Below are 13461 nucleotides of genomic sequence, written 5' to 3'. Positions count from 1 at the left end.
TATTTGTAGTAAAAATGTAAACACTCACCAGCAATCAATCCCGGATGAGAAGATACCAAAAACTTCGTCTTCGGCGATAATGATTTCTGACCGCTACGGCATCCGCCATTGCTCCAAGATAAACAAACCGCAGCCTACGAACAAATGCTCTAAGCGTTTCAGTTAATGCAGTAATCACAGCTTTTGTTCAAAACAATTTGATGTTGATGGAGAAGAGGAAAAAGTTCGAAAAATGTTCGGTATACAGCTATCTCCATGCACGAAATAAACAACGTGCTTCGCCGCCATTTTGTTGCCATTACTCAATACTAAAAAAAATCTTCTACGCTGGAGATATTCCGTTTTTTCACGCATAAAGGCTCCCTCTAACGATCGCATACGGACATGTTCTGTTAGTGCGCTAAGGTAAAAGAATATTTCCAGTAATTCCATGAAAAGTTCCGTTTTCAATCCAGAACGGAACTTTTCTATTTATAAGGGGAAATTGTACAGTAAATTTACGGAAAAGCATTAGTAAATTAAATGAAGCAATTTTACAGTGTGTGCGTATGTGCGGATGTATGCATGTATGTCGCATAACTCAAGAAAGGTTCGTCCTAGAAAGTTGAAATTTGGTACGTAGACTCCTAGTGGGGCCTAGTTGTGCACGTGTCCTTTTGGTTGTATTCGGTTGTTTCTAAAGGGGTCTTTTGCCCCTTTTTGTGAGAAAAATCATTGGTAATTTCGATGTAAACTCAAGTGGTGTTATAATTTGGCGGACACTTGGCGATATATCATCGGCAGTTTTTTGATCCCCAAGTTTTTTCGCCAACTTGGCGACAGATTTTCCGATTTTTTTTTTTTTTAATCTGGTTTTAATTTGGAAACTGTTGGAGATATTTAGAGAGTAAACTATTGAATCACATTAAAATTTCCAGTAATGGGGAAATGACATTAAATTGGAGTAAAAGGAAGTCATGTGATGCACACATCAGCTCGTTCTCACAAATGAACCCTTATCGCAACCATAATTGCGAAAAACATAATTTGAGTTCAAGACGAAAATTTCAAATGATTGCAAGGGGCTGAATGTTGTTTTTGCCTAAAAAGGATTGTGTAACACCGAGAGGGTTGGTTGGGTATAAATAAAGTCGATTCCAGGAGACATGAACGCCACCGCCCAGGAGGAGCACCGGCTTGCGGAGGTCTTGGTCAACAGTGACCCGGAATCGTAGACGTTAGATACTTGAGTGGCGTAATCTCAACTCTATGCCCGGAACGCCAACTTCAATCAAGTGAGGACAATATAGCAATTCGTATTGCTCAAAAAAAGGTTCTCGTTTTTTCCTCCCTTTTAACACTGTCTTGTCATGCGGGACGCTGTTCCTTGGGGTAATTGGAAACAATCAAATTTGTCACATTTTTAATCTCTTTGAAAGACAATAAACTTTTGATTTTTATGTGAATTATAAGTTTTGTATGAAAACAGCAAATGCTTGGGAATACAGCACTTCGAAATTAATTTTTGTTTACGCATTTATTGTAACAAAACCAAAAGTTTCATGTCAAGCTTGGGAGTTTGACGTCTATAAAACACAGACAGAATAATGGAAAACCGCCATTCACTTTGCACAGCTAGCATTTGATTATTTTTACTAAGCAGTTCAACTCGAAGCATGGCTAATATTGCACAAATAAATACTGCAAAGAACATCAGTAATTTTTTATTAACCTCTTCAGTTGGAATTAAAAAATACTTGACCAAAAATGTGTGTATTTGATACACAGTGTACTATGGTAAAGGGTATCTTATAGGCAAACTTTAAAATTTGTAGGAGAAAAATGAAAAGAGTTGTGGCACGTCCAATATTCCGGAAGAACATTTTTGAAATTAATATCTCTTCTCTACCACAGCTTTCTTTTTGACACCGTTGGAAAAAGCGACTTTTTTTACTCCAGATCTAACTCGACCTATGGTCGAAAAAATGAGCTTTTATCTCGAAAGGTAAAAAAGATACAAGTCTTTTTAAATCAAGTTTAAGAAATTTAGATTCCATTCAAATTGTGAACCATTTTCTTTCGCCTTTTAATTCCTTAAACTTATTTTATTTTGTGTTTCCATGGTTACGCATTTTAAATCCATCTTTCTGGATTTCTTAAAAGTATTTTAATATCTGTCGTCATTATTTGGAAGAGAAATCATTATGTTTTTTTTTCTTTTTCTTTTTTTTTACGCCTGGTTGTTGAATATACGTCCCTTGACACAATTTTAATCTTCAGTGTGGACCGGGAAAAGCCGGGCAACGCAGCTAGTTTCACATAAAAAACAATAAAATATTAAACAAACTTTATTATAAAATTTTCTTCAAACATTAATAAAACATAATATAAGTGTTTGAAACGAATAAATAAAACATATGTTAGTGTTGTCAATTTCATAGATTATAATAGGCACAGATTATAATAGAATGTAAAGAGTCAACTACGAAAAAAAAATCAATTAACTTAATCAATTATTAAATGTTTTTCAGCTGTTTAAAGTGTAGGTCCGGTATACCGGACGCCAGGTCTGAAGGGGTAAATATTTCAAATGTCAATACAAGAACTAAATAGCTGTATTGAAACAAAAATTATTTCTAATAGTCTACAAAATATTACAAAAAAAGTACTGAATTTCGAAAATGTCTTGTAATAGAGATATTAAAATTTTCTGGCTAGAGGCAATTGCATGTTTAATAACATAGTACCATAATATACATATTGCCATAGATATCCCTGAAAACTGCAAAATCTTTTATTGCTTCACTTTGCCCCACATCCCCCTACCTCTTTTTTCGGGAGGGGGGGAGGTTAAAGAAGCTGATTTCATAATCTTTAATACCAAAACAAACTGCAATTTCTTGCTGAAAAATAATAAAGAACTGCTTTTAGTGACGGGCCGAAAGCTGCCAGTTGCTTTATAGCTGCTGAAAAACAGTAAACCAGGGGTTCCCAAACTTTTACCGATTCACGACACCCTTTGAAGAATTAGAATTTTCTCGCGGCACCCTAGTTTATCTCTATTATATATATTTATATTGATACTAGTGCTACCCGCACGGCTTTGCCCGTAGTAGAAACTTAAAAGATCTTTTGGTTCGCCTGTATATTTACAAATAATGTATGAAGCATTTCTCGCCAATTAAATTCCCCATGTTACGGTTCCACGTTATGATAGCTTGGTAATTTACTCGTCCATCTTATGATAATTTTGCTCGGAAAAATGTTCTTAAAATTGGAGTAGAAAAAGAACAAAATCGAATTTTCGAAAAATCGCTTCGAGGTGCAGATCCCCTTGCTACAAACTAATTCTGTGCCAAATTACATGAAAATCGGCCGAACGGTCTAGGCGCAATGCGGGTCACAGAGATCCTGACAGACAGAGATCCAGATATCTAGACAGAGAGACTTACAGCTTTATTATTAGTAAAGATCACAGACACTTCGAGACCCTCTTCGCCACTTCCTGTGGCACCGTTGGGTACCGTGACACCCAATTTGGGAACCCCTGCCTGCTCTAAACCCTCAAGATGAATGTGTCTGTAACTCGTTTCTGCTAACATCAACAACATAAGGAAGAATATCACCTCTTCAATTTATCCCTAAAGCAAACGGAAACAAAATTTAATTCTCTAACCAACAGATACAAAGCGAAAAAATTGTATGCCCAGTTACTCACAGGCAGTGGTGCTCCCATAGGGTATACTGCATATACGCCGTATACTCTCAAACATTTTTTAGACATACAGCGTATACCCTCAAGCTTCATAAATTTTCATATTATGACATACCATGTACATGATCACATACACAAATTGTGCGTAATGGATTGCTGGGAGTATATCCTCAGAAAAATTGATGGGAACATCACTGCTCACAGGAAGTATATTATTGATTACCTAGCACAAATATTGTATCTCTCAAGTCATCCAAGAGGTAGGGATGATTAAATCGATTTTGCTTCCAAAATTACCCGAACTGATAATCATGTAATCGGCTGCACAGCACTCAAACAAAGTTAATTTAACAAGAACGAATAAAAAGATAAATAAATAGTAATAATAAGGGGGGGGAAACCTCATACCTTTACTAACTAATATATTATTTTTTCACAAAAAAATTAATTAATTGAAAAAAAAAAAAAACCCCAAAGAGTGTTATAATAAACCATTCTACTTTAGAGGGAAAAATGAAACTTAATTTTTTACAGAAAAATAGAACAAAAAATATTACTTCTTTGGCAGGAATCTATAATAGTACTTGTTTTTTTTTATGAGTGTCGTCTGCCAAAGCACCTGTGCTGCCTACCCCCGCAATTGACAGGTGCTTGTTCCACCTACTAAAATTCGGCAGACCGCATCTTATTAAGAGCAGATATCGCCGAATTGATAATCAGCAGAATAGAAGTTAATAGATGCTTTGAAGTTTCCACAGACAGATGCGTTGTCAGACGTGTGCGGCTTCAGCGGGAGGTCTCTCGAAAATTTATATGACTTTTATTAATAAATGAACTTTCTGACAGTTTGATATTTTGAATTCCTTAAATATAAAAATTTCGTCTTCAATATCTCAACCAGTTGCGTTTTCGGAAAGTAAGGTAAATTCTTCTGATATGAGGTGTGTTTTTTTTAAAAACCATTTACAACTAACATGATTAAGAATGAAGAAATAATTCTGACTCTGGAACTAAGATAATTTCAGTTTAGGTGGTTTAAACAATAATTTTAGCCATAAATTACGAAATAAATTTTTCAAAAGAAAAAAAAACAGAAATAGATCGGCAAAGACATGATATATGGTGCACCACAAAAATAACCCTAGAAAAAAACTGTTTGCCTTTCAGAAATCACTTGTTTGCCTTGCTACTGAGTTCGAAGGAAAATTATCGGCTCCGACTCCTGGAATTTTAAAGCTTTTGACTCCGACCGCTTAGCTACAAAATCATTCCTACTCCAGCCCAACTCCGACTCTGTAGCTCTGCCATTAAGATCTTCAAAAGAGTGTTGGATATGGCAATTTTTTCAAAAGAAATATAGAAATATAATTTTTTTTAAAAAGTTTATCTCATAAAAATTGGACCGTCAATTACTTTCAACGTTTTCAAAAGGGATAAGATAAGTTCTTCGAAAAGAGTTATAGAAAAAACATTATATGATTAAAATTTGAGCATGTGTACCTATGTATCTATGTCTGTATGTACGTCCAAGTATCCCGAACGCCAGTGAACCGACCATCGAACTAGGTATAGATAGATTCGTCATTTTCCCGTCTTTATGTTTGGCTATTTAACATAATTCTCCGATAACAATTAGCAAAGATATCAATTTAAAAACCATTAAATATGATATTTGAATTTCGACACAAAATCCAAAATTTTCGGGGGGATTTTTTAATTTCCCCCCTTTTTCATTCAGTGCTTCAACTCATCTTTCCGTAGCAATACTTTTATTAAAATTTTGGCGGGAAGAAAATCATTGAGAAGAAAGATTTGTTGCCATTTTTTTCTCGAATAGAAACAAAATTTTTTGAGGCTTTTTCTGTAATCGGGGGATTTGTTACCAAAATGCTTCCTTTCTGCTTATTTTTTCCACAATCTGGCGCAAATTTTATTTATTTATTTTATTTATTTATTTATTTATTTTTTGTTCAAGCCTGATTGTTGAACACGCGTCACATGACATAACTTTTAACCTCGAGGTAGAACTTGCAAAGCCGGGCGACGCAGCTAGTATATTTTAGAAGAAGCTAATCTCATTAGCATTGTACCGTCAAACACTATGTCTCCAAACGAGAATTGGAAAAGATGTTATTCTTCAAAAAATTAACAGAAATGTATTTCTTCAAAAAAAAAAAAACGGGGGGGGGGGTTATCTCATAAATATTGGATCATAATTTTTTTTACGCTCTTCAAAAGAGCGTTATGTAAGATAATTTCCTTAAAAAATTTTTAAAGAAAAAATTATTATTTTCTTCTAAGAAGCTATTCTCATAATTATCGGACCGTTAAGTTTTATTAAGGTCTTCAAATAGTGACTTATAAGATAACTTCTTCAAAAAGAGTAAAAAATATTTTTGGAAGAAGATCATCTCTTATAAAACTTGGACAATCAAATACTACCAAGGTCTTCAAAAAAGAACTGTACAAGATAACTTCTTCAAAAGGAGTTTCAAAAAAACTATTTCTTAAGAAAAGGAAAGGTTTTCCCACAAATATTGGACTGTAAAATACTGTAGAGGCCTTCAAAAGAGCGTTTGATAAGATAATTTCCTTAAAATGTATTACAAAAAAAAAAAAGTTAAAAAGCTTATCTTATAAATATTAGACCGTTAAATTCGAATAATGTCTTTGAAAGAGCGCCTAACAAGATAGTTTCATATCAAAAGGAGTTATGTAAAAACTATTTTTTACAGAAGCTCATCTCATAAACATTGTGTCGTTCAAATGAAACACATGAAAAATAAATACATCATAAAATAGAGATATATTAGGAGAGAAAATTAGTTTGATTTGGAAAGAAAAAGGCAGCAGGGTGCATGTATCTCAAGAAAGTCATACTTAGAAGGAATCAAAAAATACTACTACTTTGAAATGAGAGTCTATAATAAATTGTACTACAAAATCTATTTAAACTAAAATAATCAAACTAATTCAGGTAACTTTTCCACAATGGGGTCGTTTCCAAAATTTTATAAGTATTTTTTTTCTAAAAGAGCATGCTAAAAAACATAGGATCTGACATTTTTTTAAATAATTTGTTTCAGTTTAATGTTTTTAAAAAAATTACTTAAATCGGTGCGCTTTCATTGTTTACGCTTCTGTCGATGGCATCACAAATGATGAAATGCCATTCAGTGTTGCCATTCACAGTACAAAATATTTAATTCGCATCTTTACTTACGTGTATTGGCAACGATATGGTTGATAGCAAACGTAGAGCGCAATTTTTATTCGCTTCTTGATTATCATAACATGGAAATGCGATAGAAAGATGCGCCAAAGAGTATCATTTGTGACGTCATCAAGACCACGCCTCGTTTGAAAAATCGGACATTTTAAAAAAATAATTAAAAAATAACTGTTGGGAAAATAAAAGTATTTTCTGGGTCCATTTTTTTTTTTTTTTTTTTTTTTTGCTTATTCTATCAATTTCAGTGACTAAAAGTACTACTATTGACTAAAGGAAACAACCCCATTGAAATGTATTTCATGCTCAAAATGAGACAAAAATCTTACCTTTACATTTAGCGCTTTGAACAGATTGTACGAATAAAAGTTTTTGCGTGGTTTATGTCTGCATTCATAACCAGTTGGGTTCAACTATAAAAATATTTTGAGCATCCGAATATTTTTAATTAACGTTTTTTTCCTTACGTAAAATATTGCAAGCGTAAAATATATGTGAATTCATGGAAAAAACATCTTGTTAGTTACATTTTAAACTTTGTGTTTGATATGGAAAAAAATAAATAGTTTACTTAGCACGATTATAACAATATTTAAATTTTCAACGTCTGAAAAAACTTCTTTGCTGTTACACTTAGAAATGCCGCGTCGTTCATTTGAACTACCTTTCCACAAAAAAATCAGAAAACGAAAAGAAGGAAGAACATTTACTAATTATAATTTTAACATTTTACTGCTATTTAATTATAATCGTGCGATCTCCTGTTTCTTCTTGGTAATTAAAAAAGCAACTTTGTAAAAATTTCTTCTTGATAATTAAAAAAAAAAGCAACTTTTTAAACGCGGCACAGATGTTAACTAGAAACAATGTTGCAATTTAAGGGATGGTTAAGTTATGTATTCATGCGAGTTAAAGAAAATTGTAAAAAAACGCCATTGCGTGATTCAGAATTGTAAAAATGTACTACAACTCAAGCTTCACTGGTGCCGTATGTAAGCCATAATATGCTAAACTCATAAAACGTCTTTTTGCAGAACATTGCTTGCAAACATTTCTTATGGATTCATGACATTGAATATTAAGCAGTGTAATAAATGGAGTTGTAAAGTTTCCTTTTACGAGCTTTCTTAAACAAAGTAATTATTTTTAAATATTTAGCTAAAATGTATCACAAGATACCAAAGTAGTAATGGAAAAATTTGCTTCTCGCAAGTTTTTTTTTTTTTTTTTTTTTTTGACCCTTTAGGTTTTTATTTATTTATGTTTTCAGAACAGCTACCGTTTTGTGGGGTCCAACCGATTTAAGTTGATTTTATAGTAGCAAATAATAGCCATTACATAATTATAAAATAGAGCACAACACATGTCCATGGTCCACATTTTGACTTTCGAATGGTATTTTAAGTTTCTAAAATTGCATATTGAACGTTTTAATTTTCAAGTGTCTTTGTTAAGCATTTTAACAGAAATGTAGCAATTGAGTTATTTTTTAGTTGATTTATTTTTTTGCTAAAGTACATGATACATAAGAAATCAATTGTTTCACCCCCTCCCCCCATAGTTTCCAAGAGAAACGAGAAAGTAATAGTAACAGCATTTAAACAAACAGCTAAGAATAAGCTAAAAAGTAAGAATCACAAATTTAAACACCATTTTTGTGTTTTTTTTGACCGATTTTATAATTTATCCTGTTTTACTAGTGTTAACTACTAGTGCTATGTCAAGTAAGGCTGTCAACTATTGTTGGTTTTACCTTATATAAAATAGGGCAAACCTGGAAGGTAGCTCTGAAAAAAAATCGTGGTGCACAAAAAAATAAAATAAATCATGCTGTAATTTTTAATGGCTAACGTACAATGTGTGTACTTAGAAACAAAAAAAAAATGTTTAAAATATTTTTTTAAGATTTTTTTTTTCTAAACACTTTACACTGCGGCACGTCACCTGCATGTTCACTGTAAGACCGGGGTTGAATTAAACAATAAATACCTAAAGCATTATTTAGTGAATAAAAACAAAAAGAAACCCAATGAATGTAGTATATAATGAACTTGACAATGTATAAACATTCAGGAAAATCTGCTGATCCGTTGTAGGACTCAAACCTTATTAAAAATTAAATTATTCGTCTTTTTTTAATTTTTTATCATTTATTTATTTATTTATTTATTTATTATTATTATTATTATTATTTTTCGTTTTTATATTTTTTTTTCTCTAAATTTGACGCATTCATAATCTTCAAAGCGACTGAGAGCGCTGCTGTTTTCTTTCTTATGCACTCTGCTCTCACCTGGATAAGTTTCGGTGTAAAACATTTTATTCAGGTACTAGTAGGCGATGGTGTTTTTATTATAAATTCCAGGTTCTATATAGATGTTAATGTAAATTGATTTCAGGCATGCAGATTAGTACTTTACTTGATGAATTTGCATCCTCTTGTATTGTAATTTTGATACCAGAACTTAACTATCCGCTTATTGATTTTTCAGATTGTTGTTGTTAAAAAAAAGAAGAACAATGTTCATAACATTACTCAAACTCCAGCAATACAAAAGTCACTAACATAGTAAAATAATAGAGGCTTAGAGAAATTTTAAAAAATAGCGGCACCCTAAAAACAAACTGCTGCATGTATACCAGAACGCGGTGCGGCATGTATCCCATATCGTACGGTTCAGGAGCCTCACGGGAAGGTTGCATGCTCTTCTACAGATCAAAAGTGTTTACGGTATTCATACACAAAGTACTCTACACAAATCGTACACTTAGTTTTGATTTCAAAATCATTCATGTTACAAAATTTAGAGGGAAAAAGCTACTTTAGAATAGGTATCTAAAAGTTTCGGAACGGAAATTATCCACTTAATTTAAAATAACGATTCTTCAGCTAAAAGTATTCATCGAATTGGAATCCACAGGCTAAGAAAATTGAATTTTGCACCTATACAGTGCGTCTGACTGCTTTCTATCAATAGTACGAGAAATACAAGGGGTGCGGCATAGATCCTAAATGTGGAAATGGGGTTCTTTCCTTCAGTCAAAAGTAGTACTTTTTGTCACTAAAATTGATAGAATAAGCAAAAAATAATAATAATAACATGGACCCAGAAAATACTTTCATTTTCCCAACAGTTATTTTTTAATTATTTTTTTTTAAATGTCCAATTTTTCAAACAAGGCGTGGTCTTTATGACGTCACAAATGATGCTTTAGGGCGCATCTTTCTACCACGTTTCCACGTTATGACAGTCAAGACGCGAATGAAAATTGCGCTCTACGCTTGCAACGCCATATCGTTGCAAATACACGTGAGTAAAGATGCGAATTTAATATTTTGTTCTGTGAATGGCAACACTGAATGGCATTTCATCATTGTGATGTCATTGGACAGAAGAGTAAACAATGAAAGCACACCGATTTAAGTAATTTTCTTTAGAATGTTAAACTTAAACAAATTATTTTAAAATGGTCAGATCCTATGTTTTTAAGCATGCTCTTTCAGAACAAAATACTTTTAAAATTTTGGAAACGACTCCATTCCCTCTGATTTACTATATGATTATAGGTATAAGATATGTTCATCAAACGTTACGCATTTGATGAACTATATTTCTTTATAGATATTTTTGTCCTTCACCAGGTACTGGTAATTTAGTGTATGGCATTGAAGAAATATTTATATGCAATGAGTGATATGAATAATCAAGATTGGTTCCAAACAAAAATGGTCGCAGCATGCCCTATTATGGAAGCACTGAAAGGCTAAACAGTAAATAAAAACAACTATGCGTAGTTCGAATACTGTTACAGAGCAAGCAGATGTTTTTTCCGAAAAAAGTAGAACGGAAATGCGAACGGTTTCTCGAAGCACAAGTAAAATAGTTAATTATTTTTATCGAACGATTTGTATTCTTCCGTTGCTTGGCAAGAAATAAAGCTTTCCTTGAAAAGGACACAAAATTGGGAAAACTTTGGACAGCCAGCTCAATGTTACAATCAATCAAAAAACGTAGTGTGTGGTGGTCGTGCATATATGGCGCTAAATCACAATGACATTTGAAAGTTACAGGAAAATTTAAAAAATACCCTTGTGTTGAAATGTAAAAGAAAATTCTGCAACGTATAAAATGCACAAAACTTGCAAAAAATTGCAAACTCGTGTTTTGGAGTTTCAACGAATCATTTTTTTCAATTTAGAAAAGTGTAAACACTTTTGTATGTGAACACAGTTTTTAGAGTAAAGTCATCCGACAAAAAGTTAAACTATACATTTTTAATTTATCTCAATTAAACATATCTTTAAAAATTAATCAAAAAATAAACATATCCTAATTTGTTGCTTATATTGCTAAATTTCAGAATAAATCCGTTAACTTACCAGTCGGATTACTTTACACCCAAAAGATCACAATTTTCTCTATCGAAAAGGGTTTTCTTGAAAAGCCGAAACTCGTGTCTGCAACTCTATTTGCAATTATTTTGCTTCTTGTGCTTTATATCTCTCAAAATCTACGTACTGGCATGGAAAGTAGATTAAGTTACTAAGTAAAAAATAATGTATGCAATTTATTCTATAGTTCATCATGAGTTCCAATAAAATACCATGAATAAAGCAATTTCTGCACATTGGGAAATCGATTACAGTGTCAGCAACGATTAAGGAATGCAGTGACAACACTTTCAAAATATTTGCACCGTTGCCTACATGCAATTAAAAATTTGTAGAGTGTATAACAAACATGCCATGATGTTCTGCCATTTTTTAGAAGTTCTTAGAAAGAAATTGTTTTAAAAGCGTGTAAGGTTGAAGAATCAGAATGTCCGAACTTAAACCAGTTATGTTATTACACGTGTGACGAAATAACAGTTGTGATTTTAAAAAAAAAACTAAAGATTAACCGACTTATGGAAAGCTATTGTCAGCACAACATACATGTTTCACCTTTTTATGTCATTACAAACAATTCAAATATAGTAAAATATTTAAAATATTATTTTTCAGTAATAAATTTTAAAACATGTTTGGCATATATATTAAGGTTCGAAAACATTTCACGCCATCACAAATCTAAATCTCTATGCAAGAAGCAAAAATGCATATGAGGCAGTGAGAAGCAAAAGGATGTAAGTGGACAATGTACATTCTCAGGCTTTGTCTAAAACGCGTTTAACGATAAGGTCTTAGGTAGGTATTCATTGAATTTTTTTCTAAATCACGCTGTACAGCAGTACCGGGGCTGCTAGTACTATATCTTGCCCCAAGACAGAGGAGAGGTTCCCCAGCTATTTTTCTGGTTTTCTCCAAATTTTTTATTTTGTCACTTGCATCCCTTTGCTTCTCACTCCGTCATACATAAAATTTATTTGAAACCATCTTTTTTCAGTATTTTTCCCAGACGTAAATTGTTAACAAAAAGATACAAAATTAGAAAAAATTCTTGTTTTGATTAATGTAGTTTCCCTGTAGTGGTAACTTATAGTATCTCAATTTTTAATCAAAATTGTTATTTTGTCACATATCATCGCCTCAAAGCAACATGAAGACATCTTACTGTAATTCCTGGGATTAGATGTCTTCCTGTTTTTCTGAGGCGACGATATATAATTTCCTTACTTACAAAAAGTTATAATGGTAAAAAAAGGTACCAACTGAAGAAACGTTGTGCTTCAAATAACTAATTTACTCTCATTTCTTACAGGCATCCCAGATGAAAAGGGTCATTTTGGTCTGTGGAGACTATGTTCCACCAAGGGTGGTTCATATGTGGAGGACTGCGTCCATCCGGAAGACACGACTTACCAGCTTCCCATCTACGCTAATGCTGCTGGTGCAGTGTCCATTTTTCATCTTTTGATAATGGCGTCGTTCATCGGGTTGGCAATCATCAGAATCATACAAATATCGAGGGAAGCTCCAGACTTGTATATTGGAACGAAAAGGCTTTGCATTGTAAAAGTTGCTGTTGCTTTAATTTGTGGTAAGTGCTTTTGATACGCATTAAATGGGCTTTGGGAAAATATTGTTCTTTTGCAGTAGGTTTGATTGACATAACTATTATTGCATGAAGATTAACACAGTTAATACGCAAGTTTACCCCATTAGATTTTTTTAACTTCGCCATTCTCAATCTAAATGATTAGTGCAAAGAACCTAAGATTTAACTCCTATTAACGAAAAGTACAACAAATGTTAATGTTGCTGAAACAACTCGGGAGGGGGGGGGGGGAGCCTGAGTAGACAATGCTACCCAATTTAAAGCGGAAATATAAAACTTTCGTTTAAAGAGAACCAATGAGGTGAAAGTCCGATTTCAATCACACGATAGATAGAAGTACCATCTATAAATATTTCGATGATTTTGATCCAAACCATTAGCCAAACGACTCTTGTTTCCGCATTCCGAGAGGTATTGATTTGAAATGGGAATTTGGATGTTTTTAAGACTCAATGCATTTAATGTGCACCAGACACCGTTAGTTACACAGAGGGTCTTCGAACGGCCGGTACCGAACTTACGACTATCCAGCCACGAGT

General features: G+C 33.0%; 1 protein-coding gene across 1 annotated transcript in view; it reads left to right on the top strand.

The window, feature by feature from the left end:
* The window catches only part of LOC129225650 (uncharacterized), a 40423-nt gene that overhangs the window by 20244 nt on the left and 6718 nt on the right, over window positions 1-13461 (top strand). The window contains exon 3 of the mRNA XM_054860120.1: window positions 12626-12904. Coding sequence (XP_054716095.1) covers window positions 12626-12904 — 279 coding nt within the window. The remainder of the gene's footprint in view (window positions 1-12625; window positions 12905-13461) is intronic.

This window comes from Uloborus diversus, chromosome 7, assembly GCF_026930045.1.
Source record: "Uloborus diversus isolate 005 chromosome 7, Udiv.v.3.1, whole genome shotgun sequence".
Taxonomy (NCBI): Eukaryota; Metazoa; Arthropoda; class Arachnida; order Araneae; family Uloboridae; genus Uloborus; species Uloborus diversus.
This window is presented reverse-complemented; position numbering and strand designations above follow the sequence as displayed.